Genomic DNA, 22,633 nt, shown 5'->3' with positions numbered 1-22,633 from the left:
AAGTGGGTGGAGAAAAATCGAGCTGAATTAAGAGCTGGATAACCTCAAATATCAAGAAACCATAGTCGGTAGAGAAACATCTTCAAATGGGAGTAGGGACCGTATACGTATGTCTTGCCTTCCTCTCACTAGAAATGTGCAGCAGACAGCAAATTTGTGTGGTAAATAATGAGCACAGAAGGATTGCACACCTCCCGAACTGTCAGCCTTAAGGCTGTCACAAATCCAGTGCAGTCATGTTTTGTTCAGGAGAGTGGTTTTTCTTTCAATCTGACAGTTTTTTCCTTCTTCTTTACTGGATTTTTGTTTCTTGGTTATTTTGCTGACTGTAAATTTCATGACTAAGATCCTCAGTGCATCAGAGGAAGGACTTTACTCCTAGCTAGTGGCGTTTCTGCTGCACGTGCAAGTACTGTGGTGTGCCACTTCAATGCAGTGACGTTGCTGCAGGATGGAGCTGGCCTGATGAATCACCTGAGGGACAAAGTGCAAAGGACATCTTCTAACCCACTCTACACTGAAGCCTACACCCAAATCTGATGTGGGAGTGCATGCAGCCACGCTCGAGTAGGAGCTGCAGCCTCAGCACTGCCTATGTGGACCCTAAGAGAAATCTGTGGTAGCATGGCTGAAAGCAGTCTTCTGTAAAGGTTGTTTTAGGTTAACAGCCATATAAGAAGAATTGCCAACACAGCAGAATCATTGAAGAGCATGCACTAAGCAGCTCTCTGAAATAAGAAGAAAAGGAAAACAAGCATTGTGAGAATAGCGGTAAATTGTGTATTTGTTGTCATAACTAGGAACGAGTTATCTACAGAAGTGAAACAAAGTCTAAAAGCATAAGTAAGAAGCTCAGAAACTAGGATTAATCCATGGTGGAGATAGATTTAACCCTTACCTACAAACCACGTGAAGTTCAAAAGACCTTGGAAGAAAACTAGCAGCGATTTTGAGTAGTGCTAAAGATCATAAAAAAAAAAAAAAAAACAGGACAAACAAAAAGAAGTAAAGTGTGTACGAGTGTGAGGAAGAGAGGGAAATAGTATGCCTGAAGTAAATCAAGGAAAATAACATATTTCAAACAGCCAGTGGTTAGCACCAACGCGCAGGTCTGTCATTGTTCCCAGTGCTTCGCAGCATCTGCTATGAAGAAACTAAATGCACATAACATAAACAACAGCCTTAAAGGTCATAGGCTGAAAACCAAATTTCATATTCTGCTGAAAAGACCTACTAGCACCTTGGTAAATGTAAGCACAAATAAGAACCTATATTTTGACAATGGTAGAAGGCACAGGCTGCTTAATGAGAGAAATTCCTGAAAAAGCTGAGGCGCATGGTTATGATACCAGTGTAGCCTCATCCAATGAGAGATATCATAGAATCATACCATAATTTAGGTCCTTGTCAAAGTAATCATCTTTTAATGTGTTTTCTACTATATAACAACTAAATAGTCACATCTTAACATTTTCTTGATACTGAATATGTTCTTGTGCTGTATGATACTGTTCTTTCTGCATGTCACTCTTGGAACATAATGACAAAGAAAAATTGCAGCAAGGTCTATAAAGTTCTGGTAGGGATTGACCCTATAATACTTCAAGGATGGTGGGATAAGAGTCTCCCCTTAATGAAAGCATGCCTTTCCTGGTGCTCATCATTGATCAGCGCACCCACATCATTATCTTATTGGGAAAATAGTTATCTCTGCAAGAGTATAGTGTCATTTATGTCACAGACCCATCACCTGGGGGTGTCTGATTTCTCAAAATCAGATGTCATGTATTTCATTATGTATTCAGAGAGTCTAACAATTGTCACACCATTATTAATTAATTGTCACCCAGATATTGCTGGGCAATATTATGTTAATTTCTCAGTTCTCAAAGAACTTGGTGATTATTCAGTGCCAAAAACCTGGCTTCTATTGCCACCAGGAACTTGGCATCTATGAAGGTGCTGTGCCATCCACATAGCCAGCATCCGTCACCTGCTAATCATGCTAAAAGCTACGCTCAGAAAGCCCTTGTACAGCCCAAGAGATGTATTGCTCAAGGGAATGCTCTCCTGTAGCCTTCACAGAGCCTTGGTAATCCTAAATACCACATGCATATCCCTGGCATATGTCAGATGGAGTTACCAGCAGCATAATTATCTATGTAAGGTATGGCTGGGGCTCAGAATGGGGGGTCTGAAGGCGTCAACAGTTTCATTGTTGTAATGGACGTATAAGATGTTTTCTTGAATGGAGTGTATTTAATTGTACCACTGGCTGCTAAGAGACTGCAAAAGCCAGACCAAAACCAATGAATGCATTTCACACAAACGTTTCCAAGCCTTTTTAATGGAGAGCCATAACGTTAACTGAACAACTCTGCTATATATTAGAATCCTGGCTTGTGCTCTGTCATTTGGCCAAGAGAAAAAATATCTGTGGGGAAGAATGGAAGGTCTGTGGTTATTTGACTCCTGCAAAGGCTTGGCAAAGAGTTGTATTTCTCTTCTTCAAACACAACATGGTTTGGTCATTTTTGTCTTACATATTTGCCTGATATTTCTTTCCTATTAGGAAAATATGTATGAAGACAGTACAGCGTTATGATACTTAGATGTTGATGAATACAGGCAAGTCAATCACTGGAGGTACTGTTGCCTTTCACTCTTTTACTTACTTATTTGAAACTTCCCTCCTGTGCATGCTGAAGTTTACCTGGTACCAGGCTTTGGCTGCAGCTTTCTTCCAGATAAAGATTCACAGGATGCTTTACCTGAGCACCAGTTCGATTTCTGACAACTGCTTCCAGATTATGACCTCAGAGGCTGAAGTTACAGAGCTGTCAGAACATCTCACTAGCTCTTCCTACTTCACCTTTCCAGGAACAGTAATATGCTTCGACGTCCAGAAATCTGAGATTGCCATAAGCCAGAAACAATTTCATAACTTAGAAACAATTTCAGTTGTAAACTATTTCAGTGTGGGGAAAATGGCTGGGAAAGAAGTAGGTTCACACTGTCCATCAGAAATAGATGGCTCCATTAAGCAAAGCATGCTCTAGCTGAGGCTGTTGGCTCTGCATTCCGTTCTTCATATCTCTCATTTCCTCTGGGTAGCTGACTTTGACATTTCTTATGAGCTTTCTCCAGTTTAAATGGACCTGCAAGTGTTTGTTATGAGTTAATTGAAAAATACATCTCGGACTTTTATCACAATACCTTTAAAACCACCTAAACTACTAGATGTCCGCATTAAAATTAAAAAAAAAAAAAAAGAAAAAAAGAAGATAAAAAGGAAGACAGCTTCCTCAGATACTCCAGGATTGATTTTACCTTCTTATCCACTTGCCTTATGCTGTCTGGAGTGCAAGCAATAGATCAAAGAGCGGAAGAGCATGCCTTGGTTAAGAGGGCATCTTGTAAGTGATGTGAACATGAGATAACACTTGTATTAGAGCCCACGTTACCTGTGTTACTTATCGTATAGTTTCTTATTTCACCTGTGTAAAAGAGTGGGTTTGACAGTGGTGATAAAGGGAATCACCTCTCTGCCAAGCAAGGACCAGGAAAATAGCTGTTTTTGTGAAATTATGAGAAAATAGAAATGTTCTTAGATGTTTTGTGAAGAAACATGTCATGTCTTGAAGAGCACTGCTCTTCCCTGAAAAAAGGCAGAAGTCTATGGGGAGCAGTTGAGAGGAAGAGGGGACTCACCAAGGTGGCCAAGGTCTCCCTGTTGTGCTGCGAGAGGCAGAAGCACAAGCTACAGACCCTCATGCAGCTGCCATGAGACAGGGAAGCAGGGAATTGAGAGCAGCCTGGCAGTACACTGAGGCTAATTAGCTCATCTGTCTGGGCAAGCCACCATGCAATGTAGACTTCGAGTTTTTCTAAGGCTTGACTTTAGGAACTTAATTAGCAGATGGTAAAGCTTTCAGCATAAATAAGCCAGAAAGTGATGTCAACAGGAAGAGCATCAAAGGAAGTGATTGGAGGAGAGAAGATTTGACACTGAACTTTTCACCTCCATCAGCTAGATGTTGTTTAATTACAGGACACAGGCTCAGACTTACGAAAGTGCAACTACACCGTTGCGTCTCTGTAGCTTGGAGTCCTAAGGTTGGCTGGGGTTTGCCCCTAACGCACTGGCCACTAAAGGTCCTTAAAGCTTTAAAACTTTGAAACATTCAGAATAAACACTCTGCTCTTCTGTTAACTTTCCACTCCTGTGTCATTTTTATGTGACACTTCCATTCACATTGTCTTTTATTTGTGTACTGTATGGCATATATAAGGTTTTCATTTTAAGCTTTTGACTCTAGTTTTTCCATATCCCTGAGTCTTCAGGACAGGCTTCCTGAACTTCTTTCTCCAAGGCAAGTTCATGTGTAGGAGCTGACAGTGACATAATTCACTTCTTGTTCCTTCTTCCTTGTTTTGGAAGTACCTGCACCAAACCATGAAGCAGTTTTGGAGCACTGCAGCAAATGGAGTTTCTCTTCTGAGACGTATTTATATCTGTTCCAACTACCAGCAATTGCCACCTCAATATCTGCTCAAAGACTGCTCACTGCCAAGCTTGACGAGGTGATGGTTACCTCTCCTTGATTTTGTAGATCTGGTACAGTGGAGTTAAATCCAGTGTTTAGTTTAGACCCGTTTACATCCAACTCATTCAATAAAGTCCTATGAATCATAAACGAAACTCAGAGTTGTTCCAATCTGAGGTGACTCACTTCTTGGCCAGTTTTTGGATAGTATAACATGTGGAGAAATGTTATACTCAAAGTCTCCTCAAAGAAATAATTCACTTTCTGCACTAAAAAGAAATGAAGAAAAACAGGAGGACAAAACCACAGTTGGGTTAAACACACGTAGTTTAAATTCTTGCTTCTTTAAAAAAATAAATCCTTTCTGCAGTTGCGTTGCTGTACAAATGAAGGCATCACAAATATACATCCTCATTTAATTCAGCACAGCAAAATTAAAGAAGCGAATAAGTTCAGAGGCAGTAAGAGGGGTCTGATATCTCCCATCTTTCAATTTTTTAACAGTAAAGACTATGTTTATCTAGTGTCTTTTTACTGATATTGACCCCTAAAATGCTCTTCCCATGATCACCCAAGAAATCCAGCTCTGTTTTCTTTCCAAAAGGCTCTAGTTCGATGTGACGTGTGCTTTGGATGAAGGTGGAATTTGGGTGGGGGAAGATGGTGAAAGGTCAATAGAAGTTTAAGAGGAAAACAGCCTGTCTAAACGCTTCAGTATTCATGGAGTTTGGCAATGGTGAACTAACCACTGAGACCTAAGACTTGTATCTCATTTCTGTGGGTAAAAAAGAGGAATTATTTTTGGCACTCTATGGATTTAATGGGTGTTCTTTAGAAACTACTTCAAAGACATTAATTAAACCCCTTTTTTCTCATTGTTTTCATTCTGGTCCTTGAGTTCAGTTAGAGATCTGATCTGGCATAAAGTTAACTTCTGTAACAAATAGTGATGGCACTCTATGGAGAGATGGGTAATTTTCATGCTGCTTTCTTACTCAAATGTCAATTCCATTCCTCACTATCTTGTAAATGACAACCAGCAAACAACAAGTCCACTGTGTCATTAGGTTTCTCTCCTACATACTAACTGGTCACCCCAGTGAATATTACAGCTTGAGAGCTGTAAATTACCTAAACATCTGCTGGAAAGCAGCAATGTGGTTGAAACCTGGCTCATCTCAAGGTAGCAACCAGCAATGCTGACTTCACCTTTAGGTTTTACAAGCAGGTCATGACAGAGAAACGTGACAAGAACATTTTATTCTCTCTTTTGAGCCTTTATACTGCCTTTGCAATGCTCTCCTGGGAGGGCAAAGCATCCATGTGAAGTTGGCTACACAAACATCTCACCTGACAGAGGAGCGGAAGATCCATGGAGGTTTTCTTTCAACTACTGCTAAGCAGGGTCCAGCTGAGCAAATGCAATGCCCTGTCTGTAAATGACAGTTCAGAAGTTTTTGGAAGATGACAAAGTGATGCATGATGCTGAAGCTGGAGAAACTGAACAGAAGATCAATGAACAGTTTGAATGTAGAAAATTCTGATTGGGAACATATTTTTACCATGCAGTGGTTAAATACTGGAAGAGGTTGTCCAGAGAGGTTGTGAAATCCCTGTCCTTGGAGGCATGTTCCTGAAGAATCTGATCTAAGTAGGCATTTTGAGCAGAGGGTTGGTCTAGATGATCTCTGAAGACTCCTTCCAACCTACATTTTGGTTCTAAGATTGTGTTCCATAGGGGCAAAATCTATGGGGAAAACATACTGGCACGCTTGTTGACTTTATTTTCTTTAGAAGTAAAATATGTTGTACAGAGGGACAGATTCAAAAATACAACGTTTTAATGTCTGATTATGATCCCCAAGTTTTAACATTTTTCTGCCATATTGATTGATTATAAGATTGCTGCAAGAAACCGTTGGACAATACAGCTGGACAGAATTTGAACAAGATTTTATTACAAAGTGGATGAATATGTTTTATTAGAGAAGCACAGCACACCTCTCCCTTTCTTTTCTACTTTAGTCTTTTCCGGTGTTTCCAGTTCTCTGCTCTCCATGAGGTCTCTATCCAGCCCCTAAGCTGCGTTTCCTCAGATGCAGTTGCTCCAGGGAGTCACTGCGTCAGCAATCTTCCTTCACACTTTTGCTATTCGACCCCCGTTTTCTACAAAATTTGCCCATTTTCTTTGCAGGATGTTTGCAAAGCCTTGCTGAATTTTTGTGGGAAGCACAGGGAGGCCGCACTAGCCAGGGTTGCTGAAAACAACTTTCGTTCTTACCCTCTAGCTGTTCAGCAGCCGTCACTGATTGTGGCTGTAGGTTAAACTGTCTGCAGCAAAAAACTAGGAAACCTTGGCTTAGAGTTTTGGGTTTGGAAATCCACGTAAGGCGTCTCCTGAACGTGCATTTGTACTGTGAAAATCAACATGTGAGCAAAAGAAAAAGTCTCATTTTTAGAGTATAAATGAAGATGCTGTAAACTTAAATCTGTGACTATCTGTGCAGGCTTAAGGCTGCCATGAGAAGTCGAGCTCTGCACTGTACTCGGGGCTTTTGCACCCTGACACAATGATACATATTGAAGAAATTACAGGCTTGGGGGCTTGGCCATATACATTGTGGTTTCTTGGGTGATTCAAACTTTTGACATATCTAAACAACTAGAACATGAATTTTACACAGGCATTGCCAATGTTTAGCTTGAAAACAGCCTCTATCAAAACTCAAAATGAAGAACATGTTTATCTTATTAACTGAGACCTGTTTTTAAATTGGACAGGGGGAAGCAAAGTTTGAATGACAAGACAACTTGAAATTGCAAGAATTCAACCTCACAATACTCGAAAAGCAAAGAAGGTTTGCAAGGAGTGATCTTTATTTCACATTCATACACGCGCCACTAGCCGGCTATGCTAACAGATAGTGTGCCAGTAGTAAACCGTCAGATTAGGCTGGGCTAATTAAACCTTATTACTTTGTTAGGCATGGCTCATTGAACAGCCACTGTGTAACTGTTCGCAGAAATTCACCAATTCTTATAGCCCTAAACAAGCAAAAACATGAGGCTAGGGTATCTAAGCTAAGTATTGCTTTAGAATCGATTGCAAAAAATCAACATTGTTGTCTCCCATGAAAGTATAAACATAATGCATCAGATCAGAACAACCTTGCACACGAACTGTGTTTATATTAGAGCTAAGAGCACAACTGTGTTTCTTTAGTAAATGTGCTAAAGAGAAAATGAAGCAAGCCAGTGAGAGACATTTTAGTGCATCCAGAACCTGTGTTTGCATGTCTAATGTAAGATTTTAGGCTACTGTCTCTTTTAAGCCAATCATTACTACTCAGGAAAAAAAAATAATTAATTAAACAATGGCTGCTTAGGACCAGTAAGACTTTTCCATGGACAAACTTTCCACTAGCATAACTAGAGTTTTCAAAATTGGAGTCTTAAAATTACACTCTGTAAATCACAGCAGGGCTCCTGGATAAAAACATGACTTCACCAGCAAATATCAAGCACCTTAACATTTCTTTCAACCGTCTGCCAAATGTAAGCATGAAGTACAGATGATTATTAAGACATTTTTGGTTTGGTTCATAAACATGAATTTAGAAAATCTGTTTCCAGCCATTCTGGTGTAAGAAGTTTGCTCTCTGTATGACACAGAAAACTCTGTAAAATACATAATTCTACAGGTTTTTCTCTGAATCAATAAATACTAGACATGGACAGGAAACTTTTGAGGGTTTAATGAATGAAATAAAATGCGATCAGATCCTTTCATTAGTGAGGTTTTAGAGCTGAAATATTATCTTCAAGGCTCTGCAATGTGAAAATGGAAACAACTATTTTGCTCATCTCTGTAACTGAGTTGCGTTTCTCATTGCCTTTCTCTAGTTGGGAGTGCTTTTTACATAGGTAACCACTAAAAAAAAATTAAGAAAATCTTGAATACATTTTAAAACTTTGATATATGAAAATTTTTATACTAAAGTCATGATTTTAACGGTAGTCAAGAACCCATCTCCTGTTGTATTATGCTTGACTGACATGTGAATCCCAGTTCTATCTAGATTCAATGAGAATTATAGATCTACGTTCTTTCTGGATAATTTGACAATAGCATTCATCATCTGCAGCTTCCACAGTCATTGTTTGAAATGGATATGTTTACCTCTCAAATTATGCAAATTGCTATATTAAAGACTCATTAGAGTAACAAGCTCCTGACTTAGAGGCCTCATTAATCTCTATCTACAGTATAAATGAGCATGTAGGATCTGTCAAACAGGATAACAGAGCTAAGACAAATATTTTTGGAAAAGAAATGCAAGGAAGATTGTTTTGTGAACCACCACTAGGCTGTGTGGCTTATCTTTCATGCATCCTCTTTCCCTGCTGACTTGAGGGCCAGTGCAGGCAGATCTTCTAGTCCTGTTGTAAGAATGGAAATTCATGGGACAATCTGACTGCAATCAGTCAAGACATACTCTAGGTAGGTTCTTCAATCTAAAGGTGACTACTGCTTCAGAGTCCCCCTCTGGCTCCTCCACAGTGACTGTATGCTTTCAGATAGAGTTTGGTGCTGGGGTAAGCAATGGTGAATTTAGACAATGCATATACTGTCTTTGTGGACAGCACATGAAGACAGTCTCGGGCCAGCTGATACAGTGGTTCATGTCTATATCAGATGTGTGATTTACAATGTGGACATTATAGATCTGGAGTGGAGTGGCTGTGACTGATCTGCAAGGACTTGGTTCAAGCCTTCCCTCAGCCAAGGCTGATCTTCTGCTGCCTTGAGACTTTGCCATTTTTCGTTTTGCTTTGCTTTTCTTTCAGAGCACCCAAAATAACAGGAGAGTTATGTAACAACCCAGGAAAACGTTTGTGTAAAAGGATGCTGAGGGTGGGCATTGCATTCATCAGGGCATGGCTGGGGCTGCCGGAGGTTGTGAGGCTTGCTGAGCATTTGCTAATGAAAGGAACTAGGCAGCTCATACTAGGGACACTTGGAGCAAAATAGTATGAGTACAGTGACATGGTCAGGAATGAACTCAGGTGTAAATCACAGTGGCACTGTAGGCATATTTTGCAGGTTACTCTCTCCAGAAGCAGGCCGTGTAGTGAATCAACTGTTGTCTTGCAGAATCTCTGTTGACCTCCTTGGTAGGAAAATGGACCTCTTTTTTCAAGCCACCACCTCATGAAAAGACTAATAATTGAAGCAAAGAGGAGCAAATTTTGAAAGAGTTTCAAAATCAGTACATGTTGACTTTCGACAAGAGAATAATACAGACAAACGTCCGAACAACAAAAACATTTGCATATGTGTCTCTGCCAGTTTTCTCACTGTACTGAAGCATGCTTTGGTTCACCTCAGGAGTCATGCAGGGAATCCAGAATTACCCCCAGACCTTGCACACAGCTCTTCTTTACAGCATCAAGTCTCTGTCCTGTTACCTTCCTCTTCAGCTGGCCTTGCAGCTGCGCAGTGGACTCCACTGCCCAGGCTTCCCCTTCTGATGTGACTAAATGGAGGCTCAAAGAAAGCCTCTGAGCGTGGGACTGTTTCTGAGCTGATGCTAAGTGCGTGTTGGGGAAAAAAGTGCGTTGCACGTTAATTATTCCTTCTGCTCTGCATTTCGTAGAACAGGAAGTTAGCTTGGTTTAGCACATTGTAGCAGGGGTCTGAGCAGCACGGTCAGGCAACTAAAGCCCCAAGGCAGGCTGTAACACACCTCAGGAGATGTTTTAGCACTTGCATCATTAGCTGGCAATAAGCTAGGAAGGTATATCTGGTAGAACAGATGCTCATACTCATGGACCTCTTCTCTCCAAGATGTGTTTGCCTACAGCAATTATGTGTGTTTGGGGTCAGCAAACATTAAAGCCAGCTGGCCCTGCGATCATTGACTTCTACCTGCTCTCCATGGCTACATGTGGACAGAAAATAGTTTCATCAGAATTTATCTGCATCCTCAGATAATTTTGTTTTGATTCAGGTAATGTTTAATAGAAGCATAAATGCTTAATACTGCTCAGCTCTGTGACTGAAGAAGCAGCCCAGAACAGCCAACAGCCTGACTGTCTTGGAGCACTGTAAGCATTTCATTCTTTACTCCTGAAAGATTGCACTTCTGCAATCAAGCATTCTAGCTTATACATTCACTTAATTCAAATGCAGTTGTTTTGTGGCTGGCAAAAGATAACAGTTTACTCTGCGAAACCTTGCTTGACCTACACAAGTGCTCCAGGGGATAGCAGCAACTGATACTCTAGTAAGAAAAAATACAAATTCAAACTCAAAGTACTTAATAGCAAACTTTGGATATATCTAAAACAGGCATGCAGAGTTCAACTGTATTCTGAAAAAAAAAAAATCTTCAGGCTGTAGATAGTGTGCAGGGAACCTAGCTGCATCACTGTAATGGTTTTGACAAGGCCATGGTTCCCAGTAGATAAAGAAGTACCTCTGAAAGCAGCACAGCTAGGAACTGAGAAGAGCTGTGCTTACACTGTTTTATTTACACAGCTTCTTCAGGATCCAGGGAACTGTGCTGTCCCTTCCTGAGCAGATGGTAACAAGTCCTGCAAGGTGCAGCAGAGGCATAGAGGGTCTGAGCAGGCATTCTCCTGGCTAGCTGATAAAACCACACATCTAAACAGTTCATCCAGCCAGGAAAAGGACTTGGGAGTGCTGGTGGATGAGAAGCTCAACATGAGCTGGCAATGTGCGCTTGCAGCCCAGAAAGCCAACGGTATCCTGGGCTGCATCAAAAGAAGCATGGCCAGCAGGTCAAGAGAGGTGATTTTGTCCCTCTACTCTGCTCTTGTGAGACTTCATCTGCAGTATTGCATTCAGCTCCGGAGTCCCCAACACAAAAAGGACATGGAACTGTTGGAGCAGGCCCAGAGGAGAGCCACAAAAGTGATCAAAGGGCTGGAGCACTTTTCTTATGAAGACAGGCTGAGAGAGTTGAGGCTGTTCAGTCTGGAGAACAGAAGGTTCTGGTGTGATCTTCTATAAGTCTTCCAGTACCTAAAAAGGGTCTACAGGAAAGCTGGAGAGTGACTTTTTAGAAGGGTGTATAGTGATAGAACAATGGGCAATGGCTTTAAACTCAAAGAGGGTAGATTTCAACCAGATATAAGGAAGAAATTTTTTTAGAATGACAGTGATGAAACACTGGAACAGGTTGCCCAGAGGAGTTATGGATGTCCCATCCCTGGAAGTGTTCAAGGTCAAGCTGGATGAGGCTTTGAGTCCCCTGATCTAGTAGAAGCTGTCTCTGCCTGTGACAGGGGAGTTGAAATTAGATGATCTTTAAGATCTCTTCCAACACAAAACATTCTATGATTATATGATTAAGTACTTTCCAGATCTTGATATACTAGGTAGTCCTTAACAGACATTCAGAGAGAATTATTAGGTGGTTAGAAGGTGCTGTCTGAAAAACTGCAAGATTACCATTCAATATACAGCTAAAATTCACTCTTCTTACACAAATGAATGAGTTATCCTCTTTGTTAATGAGGTCAAGAGGACTCATTAGCTTCTGAATAGCAACCAGTGGGGTCCCTACTGTGTGGAAAAAAAAGATGAAATGTTGACGCTTAAGTGGAGTCCAGTAGGCTGAGTAGCATGGCTGAGCACAAGTGGTGCACCCTGCAGCTCCCTCGCTGTGACTCTGGCCTTCAGCACTTGGTGCTGGGCAAAATTGTGTGTCTCCAAGTGACGAGTTATCTCCATCACAGGAAGCATATAGGGCAAAGTAGCTGCCCTTGGCACAAAAATCTCATTTCCAATAAATATTTGCTTAAGAGTTGCATACCCTTTGGAATGTAACACGCCACTCTACTGATCAGGTGGGCCACATGGTCTTTGCTCTGGTCTTTTTTTGGAGTAGAGAGATGTGGACGCAAGCATACAATGTCCAAGAAAACTAGCTTCATCAGCATTCAGCTTTGTCGTTCTAGGTAATATGTATTTGAAGCAATGTAATGTTTAACAGAGGAAAACAGCAGTACCAGTAAAGCAGCAAGAAACAGCACAACCCATACAAGAGCAAGACCCTTCTGAATGTAATGTAAGTACCCAGTTATTTTACCTTAATTATTTTGATGCAGCTGTACGGCATTTAGCTAGTGAGTCATGAAGCACATCTGCTTTCAAAGGTAAAACCCGGTTTCTAAGCACTCAAATGACAGCTGAACTTAATTTCAAGAAATATTGAATAGCAAATTGTATGCATACATTATAGGAGCTCCACAGAGTATAACTCTGAATTTTTGCCCCAAATAGCTCTTTCACATCTAGAAGAAATGTGTTTCATTAATGAGGGGAAAGTACTTCAACTTCTCAACTGTCAGTCTTATTTTTTATCATTACTAAGATTCCCTAAAGCTTACAACCAGATAACTGAAACTGAGGTGAATGAGCTGTCTTATTTATACCAACATGGTCCAGACAGGATTCGCGAGTTGATTTTGCTATGCCAACCTCCCCTGTAGGTCCTGATTTACTCAGACCTCGCAGAGAAAAGCTGCAGCAAGACAAGCAGGCTCCTTTTCACCCAAATCTTACTGGTCAGAGTGCTGACAATCCCAATAAACATCTCATCTGCTCCACTGAACCTGTGTCTGTAAGTGCCTTTGCCATTGACTGGGAGGTGAGTAGGTACCTCATTTGATCTTCCCTGAAGATCTTCTGCTTCAAGTAGGACATTAGGTGAAGGCTATTTGGAGTTGCTTTTCTAGTCATTAGTACTATTTTTAATTGTAACAGCTTTTACTATTTTCTGGCAGGTTAAACATTGTAGACACTACAAATCATCCCAACATGTTCTTGGTCTAACTGGTAAAAAAAGCAAGCAATAAACAAACAAAAAATGGCCATCGTTGCCAGGAGTGAACAAGATGCCACAATCCAGGCTCTTTGCTGACCACTACTCTGGCCATGGGGCTGTTCACCTTACAAAAGGATGCTTTCCTGCTGATACAAAGTTTGAAAAGACAGGAGGTGCCAAGCCCATACCAGTGACCTCACCCTCCCTTGCCAAGGATGGAGGGGTACACACAAAGAGTAATCTCGAAGACGTGCATCACATGAGTGACTGTTTAAAATAAAGCAACATATTCTGATCTAATCAGGTATTGCAGCAGAAAGATTTTACTAGCTCTCTTGTGAGTAGTCACTTTGTATGTTAAAATGAGTCAGGAACGAGTGAAAGAATACTACTTTTGAGTGCTGCAATCTCATATTGTTTCCATTGACGTAACATTGTCATTTGACATAAGCCTCATTCAATCACTAATAACAAAATAGAGTTCTTAGAGATAAACACAAAATAATTAAGAGTTGCTCCTGATGTGCTGCCTCACCATAGAATGGATTTACACAGCGCAAAAAAACTTAAAAAAGCCTTTTCACTCATTCTCTCCCTCTGACTCTTATTTTTCTTTAATACTCACCTGCTTCTTTCTCCACATGTTTCTTTTTTCCAGTAAGAAGGGACTTTTGTAGCTGGAGTAAAGAAGAACTGAAGTATGCAGCAAAGGATAGGAATCATGGATAAACTTGGAAGCACAAGGATTTAAAAAGGAATAAAGTCAGGAGATAACAGTGATTAACAGATAGCTGTTTAAGGTAGTAGCAGATAGAAATAAAGGATAAGATGTTGACACAGCTGACCTCCAACATCCAAGACCATTTCACTCTTTGTCCACACAGTAGCTGCAAAGGATGATGAAGGCCAGCCTCCCACAGTGCTTGCTGGTAGCTATGCTTCACCTGACTGTCCACAGCTTGACTCAGAGTGACCACCACAACAACAAGCCCAAGGTGACTTACCCCCAGGAGCAGCACCCCCATGACGGAGATTCTCTTGAGTCCTGCCGACGGATAGTCCCCAGCAACATAGACTTTGCCTTCCGGTTTTACAGGCAAGCAACCACCCAAGAACCTGGCAAGAACATTTTCTTTTCCCCAGTCAGCATCTCCACTGCCTTTGCCCTCCTGGCGCTGGGCTCCAGAGCCAACAGCCAGACCCAGGTGCTGGAAGGGCTGGCCTTTAACCTCACCAACACCCGGGAGGAGGAGATACACGATGGCTTTCATCATCTTCTCCTTTTGCTGAACCGCCCTGGCAGCCAGGTGCAGCTGAGCATGGAGAACACTCTGTTCATGGACAAACACCTGAAGCCACTGAAAAAATTTCTGAGGGACATCAAAAAACTGTATAAAGGAAAAGTTTTTTCTAGTAACTTCCAGAATTCCACTGAAGCTAAAAAAGAGATCAATGATCATATAAAGAACAAAACTCATGGGAATATGAACCAAATACTTAAAGACCTCGATCCAAACACTCTGATGGTAATTGTTAACTACATTTATTTCAAAGGTAAGTTACATAGATGTTACTTACTGCAGTACCTTAGTTTCACCTGCACTAAACCAAATACCCTAGATTATTTTTGAAAGAAAGACCAGTGTTAAGATTAGGCTATTATGATAAGAAACATTGAAAATTCTCATGCTTTGAAACCTCTTCCACATTGTCTAGCATACGTTTAGGCTTCTAAGCATAAAATTTATTGATTTGCAATTTTCAAGTTTTAGGGAATTGCCAAAGCACAACAGATTCGTGCAGCTGTAAATTTTTCTGTCAGACTTTATCTACTTATGATTTTAAAAATTACTATGTTTTCACATGCTGTAGGAAGTAGAAAAAAAATCCAAAGACACAGATAAACAAAAATCACCAAACACTTCAATTTACTTACAGTCCTTGCTTATTCAATAGGTAGGTACCTCTGGAGTTGGAGTCTAAATGTTCTACAGCTTGTCATCACATTATACGTATCCCAAGAGACACTTGCGAATGCACTGCTTTGACAATGATTAACTTTCTCTTAGATTATATCCATTTGTAGCAGCATGCAGGACATACATGGCATTTGCCACCCAGAAAGATTTGTTTGGAAATATACCAGCATTCAGCAAAACAGATTTTATTTCAAATGCTTTATTAAATTTAGGTACCCTGGTTTCAGATGCCCTAGTCTGTGGCATTTCTTTATGATACCAGAGTATATATTTTTTTACTGGGGAACCAGGGAGGAAAGCTCAAACTTATAAACTTATAATGCAATCAGCATACTGTGGAGTTTACATTCCATTATTTATTTTTCAATTTTATTTTATTTCTATTCAATATTAAAAAAAAAGAGAATATACTTACAGAATGGCAAGCTATGATTCCTGCATATTTGTTCAGTGAATGACCTGATTTAATATAAAATAAAATATCATTGAAAATTCAGTTGAATAAACATTAAGAGAAAACCATTTTGAAGATTAAAGCCCTTGAAGCCCTATTCCATTTACCATAATGGAGCTATGATCAGGCCCAAAAGTTTGGGTTGTTCTTGCATGTAAGCTTTTCCTGAGTGCTACAAGATGAAGAACACATGAAAAAGCATGGAAGGAGCTTAACGTGTTACCTTTTAAAAGTCAGACATCTGCTGTGGAACTTGCTTTACAAGCAATATTCTGAAACCAGAAAGCAACTCATTGGATCCTGATCAGCTTTCATTTTCTTCTAATAAAACATAAGGTAATACAATGAAGTTACTTCATTTAGTTTATCTTAGAAAGGTGTTGTACAAGTCCATATGAAATTTAACTTGGGATATTTAGTTGTTACTGAACACAGTACAGCAAAGATGACAGGGAACAAGATCTTTGATAAACATGGAATACCTTTGATCTTCAAGTATGAATGTAAATCTTCAGATATGGGTTTATTGGTGTATATTAGTCTGGACTATATTAATATATCCTCCTTGAAATAAGCATTTGATTGGATTCTTTCTCTTTTGGTTTTAAGCTTACTGGGAAAATCCTTTCAATATTAAGGGGACTCACAAGGATTATTTCCATGTGAATGCAAAGACCTCAGTTGAAGTGAAGATGATGACTCGAGACGGATTTTATCAAACATACTCTGACAGGAAGCTGTCTTGTGAGGTGGTGCAGCTTCCTTACAAGGGAGATGTTGCAGCATTGTTTATCCTGCCCAATGAAGGAAAAATGAAACAGTTGGAAGACGCCCTGACAAAAGACACTCTGTCTAAATGGGAAAAATCACTTGAAAGACGGTAAATACAGAATTCTGATTTGATGATTCAAAGTAGTCAAACCCCAAAATCTGAGTACTATGACCAGGTTTCATAGTTACTAGCCTTTGCTGCTGATTGGAGATTTAAGCAATATAATAGGTATAAAAGGATAGACCAAATGATTTGATGATTTGATTCTTTCAGCAAATATTCAAATCAGCATTGCCTTGTGATGAGGGAAGAGATCTGTGAGCTGGGAAATTTAACTTTTTTCCCCACACATTTTCTAGTTGGTGTTAAATGTCTCCATTTCGCTTGTTTCGAGCACAAAGGGTTGAGTTGTAATAACTGTGGCATAACAATCAGACCCTTCAGAGGGAATGGGGGTGTGAATTCCAAAAGAAAGCCTTCAAGACTAGAAAGAGAATGAAAACTTAGTCCCAAAAATGCTGGCACCACCGCTGCTTGCTGTCCCATCAAGTGACTGTGTTGCGGAATCATATAAGAAAACATGACTGACGTCTTTCTCGTTACATACTTTCCCATCCTCCAGACCATCGTCTTCCTGTCTTCTTTTTGTTGCCATCTTTTTCAGATGAAAAGACTAACATTTTAGCACAGAAGAACCACTAGCAAGTTCAGAGTCTTCAGTCCAAGGCATGCTTTGATTGCAATAACTGCCATAATTTTCTTTTGAATTAACAGGAGGATAGAAGTCTATATTCCAAAACTATCAATTTCAGGCACCTATGACTTAAAGAAGATGTTCATGAATCTGGGTGTAACTGATGTGTTTTCTGACCGTGCTGACCTGTCTGGAATCACAGGAAAGCATGATATGAAGGTTTCAAAAGTAAGTTTGTCAGTAAAAACAATGGTCTGTGGTTTCCTCAATACTCAGTTGTCTCGCCCTAAGCTAAGTTGTGAAATTTTACTTATTGCTACGGCTGGCTGACACTCTGAACTAGAACATTTCGCTGATAAAGTAACTATAAACTCTCTCAGACTTCTCCAAGATAAGCATGCTGCCATCTGTCTGACAGGCAAACGTTGGGAGGGGTGGAGCATATGTCCCAGAAACTTAACACAACCCAGTTTCTGCATGTGAAAGAAGTGTCCATGGATATCTGTGTTTGGGATGTCTTGCATCAGCATATCTAGCACCAAAAGTGGCCTTTTTCTGACATGTGAATTCTATAATTTTAAAGGATTTTAAAATTTATGTTGCCATTGAAGGCCCTGATGAGTGTTAATCATGTAAGATGGACCAGATTTGATGAAAATGTTCCATTTACTGAAAATAATGTGGAGAAACAGATAAAGTGAGGAGAAAGGCTAGCATTTTTACAGCCATTCTGAAAGCAGTAATTGCAATGTTCTAACATTTTGGGGCTAGTAATACTAAAAGATTAAAAATACCCAACAATAATTTAACAAAAAAAAAAGGTATCAAGGTTGGATTTCTACTGGCTAAACAGTAATGCATGTGCTATTAGGGATACATGCAAAGCAGTTCTGAAGCCCAACTTCCTTTCCCTCTGAAATTGTCATTTCTTGTGAATCTGCTTGAATATTCGACTTTCAGTTAATTCCACAAGGTGTGCAGTCCCTAAGGTCTGTGCTGAATACACTTGTGGTGAGGAACACTGAATGTGAGAATACTTGCTTATTTAGACAACATTGCTAAGAAAACCGCCACAAGCTACAGTGCCCTTGTTCCTGGTTCCTAACCTACAAGCAATTTTTGTGAAAAGTAGTAGCTGAATTAACGTAGTGCTGATTGTAATAATTTCACACCCCATCCTCCACATACATTAATTCTTGCTGTATTTCATTGCAGGCTGTTCACAAGGCCCTGTTGAAGATACATGAGAATGGCACAGAGGCTGCAGCAGTCACCAGTACAGATTTTCTTCCTCATTCTGTCCCTCCTGTTGTTAAATTCAACCATCCGTTCTTGCTGTTGATTGTTGATCAATATACTCAGAGCATCCTCTTCATGGGAAAAATTGTAAACCCAACTGAAAAATGACTGGTCAGTGCATGGTCTTATTGATTTGAATTGCATTCTTCATGCAATTATAGTTCAATGTGATTAAAATTATATCAAAACAGTTACTAATGGTTTTTTTTCCAAAGAAATGAGCAAGAGTGTAGTCATTCTTAAAAACACTGTTCTTGCTTCCTCCTCCAGTAGAAAGTAATCACTGAGATACTCTTACTAGTGAATTGTGAAGAATTTTATAAATTAGCCTTTTAATGACCAATGCATGCCATATTTGAAAAACAAGGTAAATATGCAGCTGAGAGAATCAGTTTAAAACATTTTAAGTAAATAAAGATTGAACAAAGACGCCATTCCTGAGTTTTGGGTAGGAAGGAAAGAAAATGCTGGGGTTTGCTCCAGCTGCTGCCAGCTCTCACCAGGTCTTGATGCTGGAGGGCTGACATGTGGAAGTATAACATACAAATGCAGTCCACTCAGGGATATCTTAGTTCTTCTCTTCCACATGAATGTCATTGACGGAGAAAGATCATGTTGAATTTCCATAAGAGGGTGATTACTTGCCTGTGTGCCAATTTGACATCTCCCTCCCAGCACAGCCTTACGGATCAAAGACAGTGTCAAAATCCAGAGCCAAGGCTTGGCACTTGGGAGGATCTGGAGCACCAAGAAAAGGGATGTGTGCTGACAGCAACACTACCAGTCTGGTGTGGTGTCAGCCTGACTCCCTCCCTGTTCCATCATCTGGAAACAACAGCAGATGGATGCCCCCTCCCTGGAGGTGTTCAAGGCCAGGTTGGACGGAGCCTTGAGTAGCCTAATCCAGTTAAGAGGCATCTCTGCCCATGACAGGGAGGTTGGATTAGATGATCTCTAAGGTCCCTTCCAGCCTATGCCATTCTATGATTTCATGATTCTATGATGTTTAACAGTGATAAATGTATTTAACATTGCTCAGGGGTACAGCAGCATAGACTCAGGTTAAAAAACCCGAGACTCTTCTCAGTGCGTTTAATCTCATGCAATTTCTTTAAATATGAGAGGTCTATTTGATAACAGTGTGTCGTGGATTAGGACGATCTGGCAACTAAACCCCACGCAGCTCTCCCACTCGAGTAAAATGGAGAGGAGAAAAATGTAATAAAAGAGCTGAGGGTCGAGACAGGAACAGAGGACCACCCACCAACCACAGTCCCAGGCAAAAGAGGCTGTTTTCTTAAAGCAAAACTATTTATTAACAGCTACCTACAAAGAGAAAAGCAAACAAAATGGTTACTTGAGAGGATAACAAGAAAACAAGGCCAGATCTTACAGACAACATCACTCCCCCCTCCTTTGCCTCTTCCCGGCTCTACCTCCTCCCCCCAGCGGCGCAGGGGGGCAGGGAATGGGGGAGTGCAGGTCAGTTCATTCCATGTTGTTACTGCCGCTTCTCTTAAAGGAGAAGGAGTCCTTACACCATTGTCCCTTGATCCAGTGGATCCCCTACTCACGGGAAAGCGTGAGGTCCTACCCGCTGGGAGGCAATCCTTCCCCAACAGATTGCCCCAAGTGTGGGCTTTACCACAGTCTCGGGTTCTTAGGGAGTCGTAGCCACTCGCTCTGGCGTGGGTCGTCATATCGACCTTAAATGCGTCTCCCTCCATACAGACTTAGATGCGTAAATGTGCAAATGCGTCTCGCCCTGTGCCCATGATTCACAACAGTCTCAGGCTCAGACATCTCCTTTATCAAAGCACCTCCCCATCGGCAGGGGTTGTCCCACGGACTCTAGATGCGTACCGTGCTCAGGCTCAGGCATCTCTTCTCGACGTGAATCCTCCACAGGCTGCGAGTGGGTCTCTGCTTGCTCCACCGAGGACTGGTTGCAAAGGGGCCGCTTGCAAGGGGGACTCAACCACGGCACACGTTGTTCCGTTCCATCTTCACTGACCTGGATGATCTGTGTGGCTGTTTGTCTCAGATCTCAGTCTTTTCTGGGTGAACTCGGCCCGGTGGGCACTCCGGGAGCGGAGCTCTCCCCGAGTTCCCCAAGCGGCTCCGTCGGGGCCATCCTCGACCGAGCGGGCAGCGGCCCGGCCAGGCGCCGGGACCAGGGGCCGTGCCCCCCTCCCTTCTCCTTGCTTCTGGGCAAAGGCACACCTTTCTGGTTCCTTTGTCCGACGTAAATAGGGCAATTCGCAGAGGCGCCGATCGGCTCAAGCTCCGAGGGGGATGGGAGTCCGGTCTGATGGTCTGATGGGCAGCTTCTGCCACCCGGACCTCCCCCGCCACATCAAGCCATGACACAGAGCAATTAGTACCTGAGAAGGAGCTACTCTGTAAAGTACATCCTCTCCAAGGCAACTGTTACCTGACCTCATCAGTTTGTGCAGTTAGAGCATTTGCCTTGTGTACAGGGCATTCAGGAATATTCATGTTCAGACCTATCTCTTTCCTGAAGGCAGACAATCCTATACCTCTAACATCCTAAACTGGTCAGGCGGACACCTGCAAAAGGAGAGCTAGCATTGGACCTGGAGTGCTGGTGAGGGTATTTGCTTGGAAGCTGGAAATTCAGGTCTGCCCTTCCCTAGATCGAGAATGAGTTTGGCGGATAAATCTTAATGAATTCTCTGCAAACTACACCGTTGAGTGGATGGTGGCTGAGGCAATGATATCTTGTGACATTGGCAGGGCTTCTAAGAAAAGGAAGACATGTATCTTCAAATCACGTTGAGGGACTCAGTCACTTTGACATCATTTCCAGGCACTTCCTTTGAAGGTCAAGTCTTTTGCCATACTCTCCGTTACAACATTCACATCTGATGGCATTCACCCACATTGTGTTGCCTTCTTTGAGTCCACCTTTAAGGTAACAAACTCTCCACAAGCATCCTATGTGGAAACAGTGGCTAAATCAGAGCTGGGGAATATTTTAGTTGGCTAGACACCCAAAAGCTGCTACTGACATTGCTTTATAGTTTTAATCTTGCAGTTCATCAACAAATGAAAGTTCAGAAGGGATAGGGTATGAATACTTGGAAGAGGTAAAGCAAACATTGAGATTAATTATATCCCCAGAGTTTGCATCTGTGATAGTAAATAAAGTGCTCCAAGGTCAGTTCTCTAGCCATGAGGTCAACTGGCTCACCACAGCTCGTATCCATGTTGTTTAACTCTGACCCTGCAAGGCATCTGAGCTGCTTATCGGAAATACCCCTGGCCTGTGCCAACTCCAAAAACATGCTTAGCATTGTTTGGAAGAATCACAGATGCCATAAGCGATACCTGTCAGAAACTGTTCTAAAAATGTAAGAATGTGAATGACTATAGGTTGATGGCCATGCCTGTGGCCCAGCACTGCTCAATGTACCGGTACAAATGGAGCCAGAGTGACCAACTGAGGGGTGGAAAACTGTCTCTCTGTCATTCAGCCCTATAAGCTCCCCCTCTGCTGGTGATCTGCCTTTTTTGAATGGCACCAAGTTCCAGGTCATGCTGACAGACCTTCACCAGCTACTTCCCAAAAATGAGGGAACTGGCGGCCCTTTGCCCTGCTGTGGAACAAGATTAGGCAGTTCAGGAAACACCCTTCAAAACTACTGCAAGTAACAAACTGTGAGACTCCCATGTACTTCCCGTGGATGTGTTTTGGTGGTTTCTTCTGATCAGTCCTGTGCATCTGCTGTCACAGTAACTGTGCATGCTTATTTTCAAAAGGCTGCTCCTCATTCAGGATTTGTGCCGGTCCTCAGATGATACAGCAATGCTTTGATGATGCAGATACCAGAAACACTTCACAGCTAAGCACGTAGAAACTATCATGAAGCTTAAAATATGCAAGTTTAATTCTATTACATTGTAATATAAATGAACTTAAATACAGTTTAAAATGTGATACAACTTACTGTGGAGACACAGCCATGGTCCATTGTCCATGTCCCCCACCTCCGTAAAAATATAGAAACCA

General features: G+C 41.4%; 1 protein-coding gene across 1 annotated transcript; it reads left to right on the top strand.

Moving 5' to 3' along the window:
- The first annotated feature begins 14,301 nt into the window (after positions 1 to 14,301).
- LOC104377765 (alpha-1-antitrypsin) lies at positions 14,302 to 18,708 on the top strand. The gene is made up of 4 exons (XM_009984629.2): positions 14,302 to 14,956; positions 16,445 to 16,715; positions 17,382 to 17,529; positions 18,517 to 18,708. Exons 1-4 carry the CDS (start codon positions 14,302 to 14,304, stop codon positions 18,706 to 18,708), a joined length of 1,266 nt encoding a protein of 421 aa, XP_009982931.2.
- Positions 18,709 to 22,633: the final 3,925 nt, after the last annotated feature.

This window comes from Tauraco erythrolophus, chromosome 6 (assembly GCF_009769465.1).
Source record: "Tauraco erythrolophus isolate bTauEry1 chromosome 6, bTauEry1.pri, whole genome shotgun sequence".
Lineage (NCBI taxonomy): Eukaryota > Metazoa > Chordata > Aves > Musophagiformes > Musophagidae > Tauraco > Tauraco erythrolophus.
Note: the sequence above shows the minus strand (reverse complement) of the source record. Positions and strands in the feature narration are given on the sequence as shown.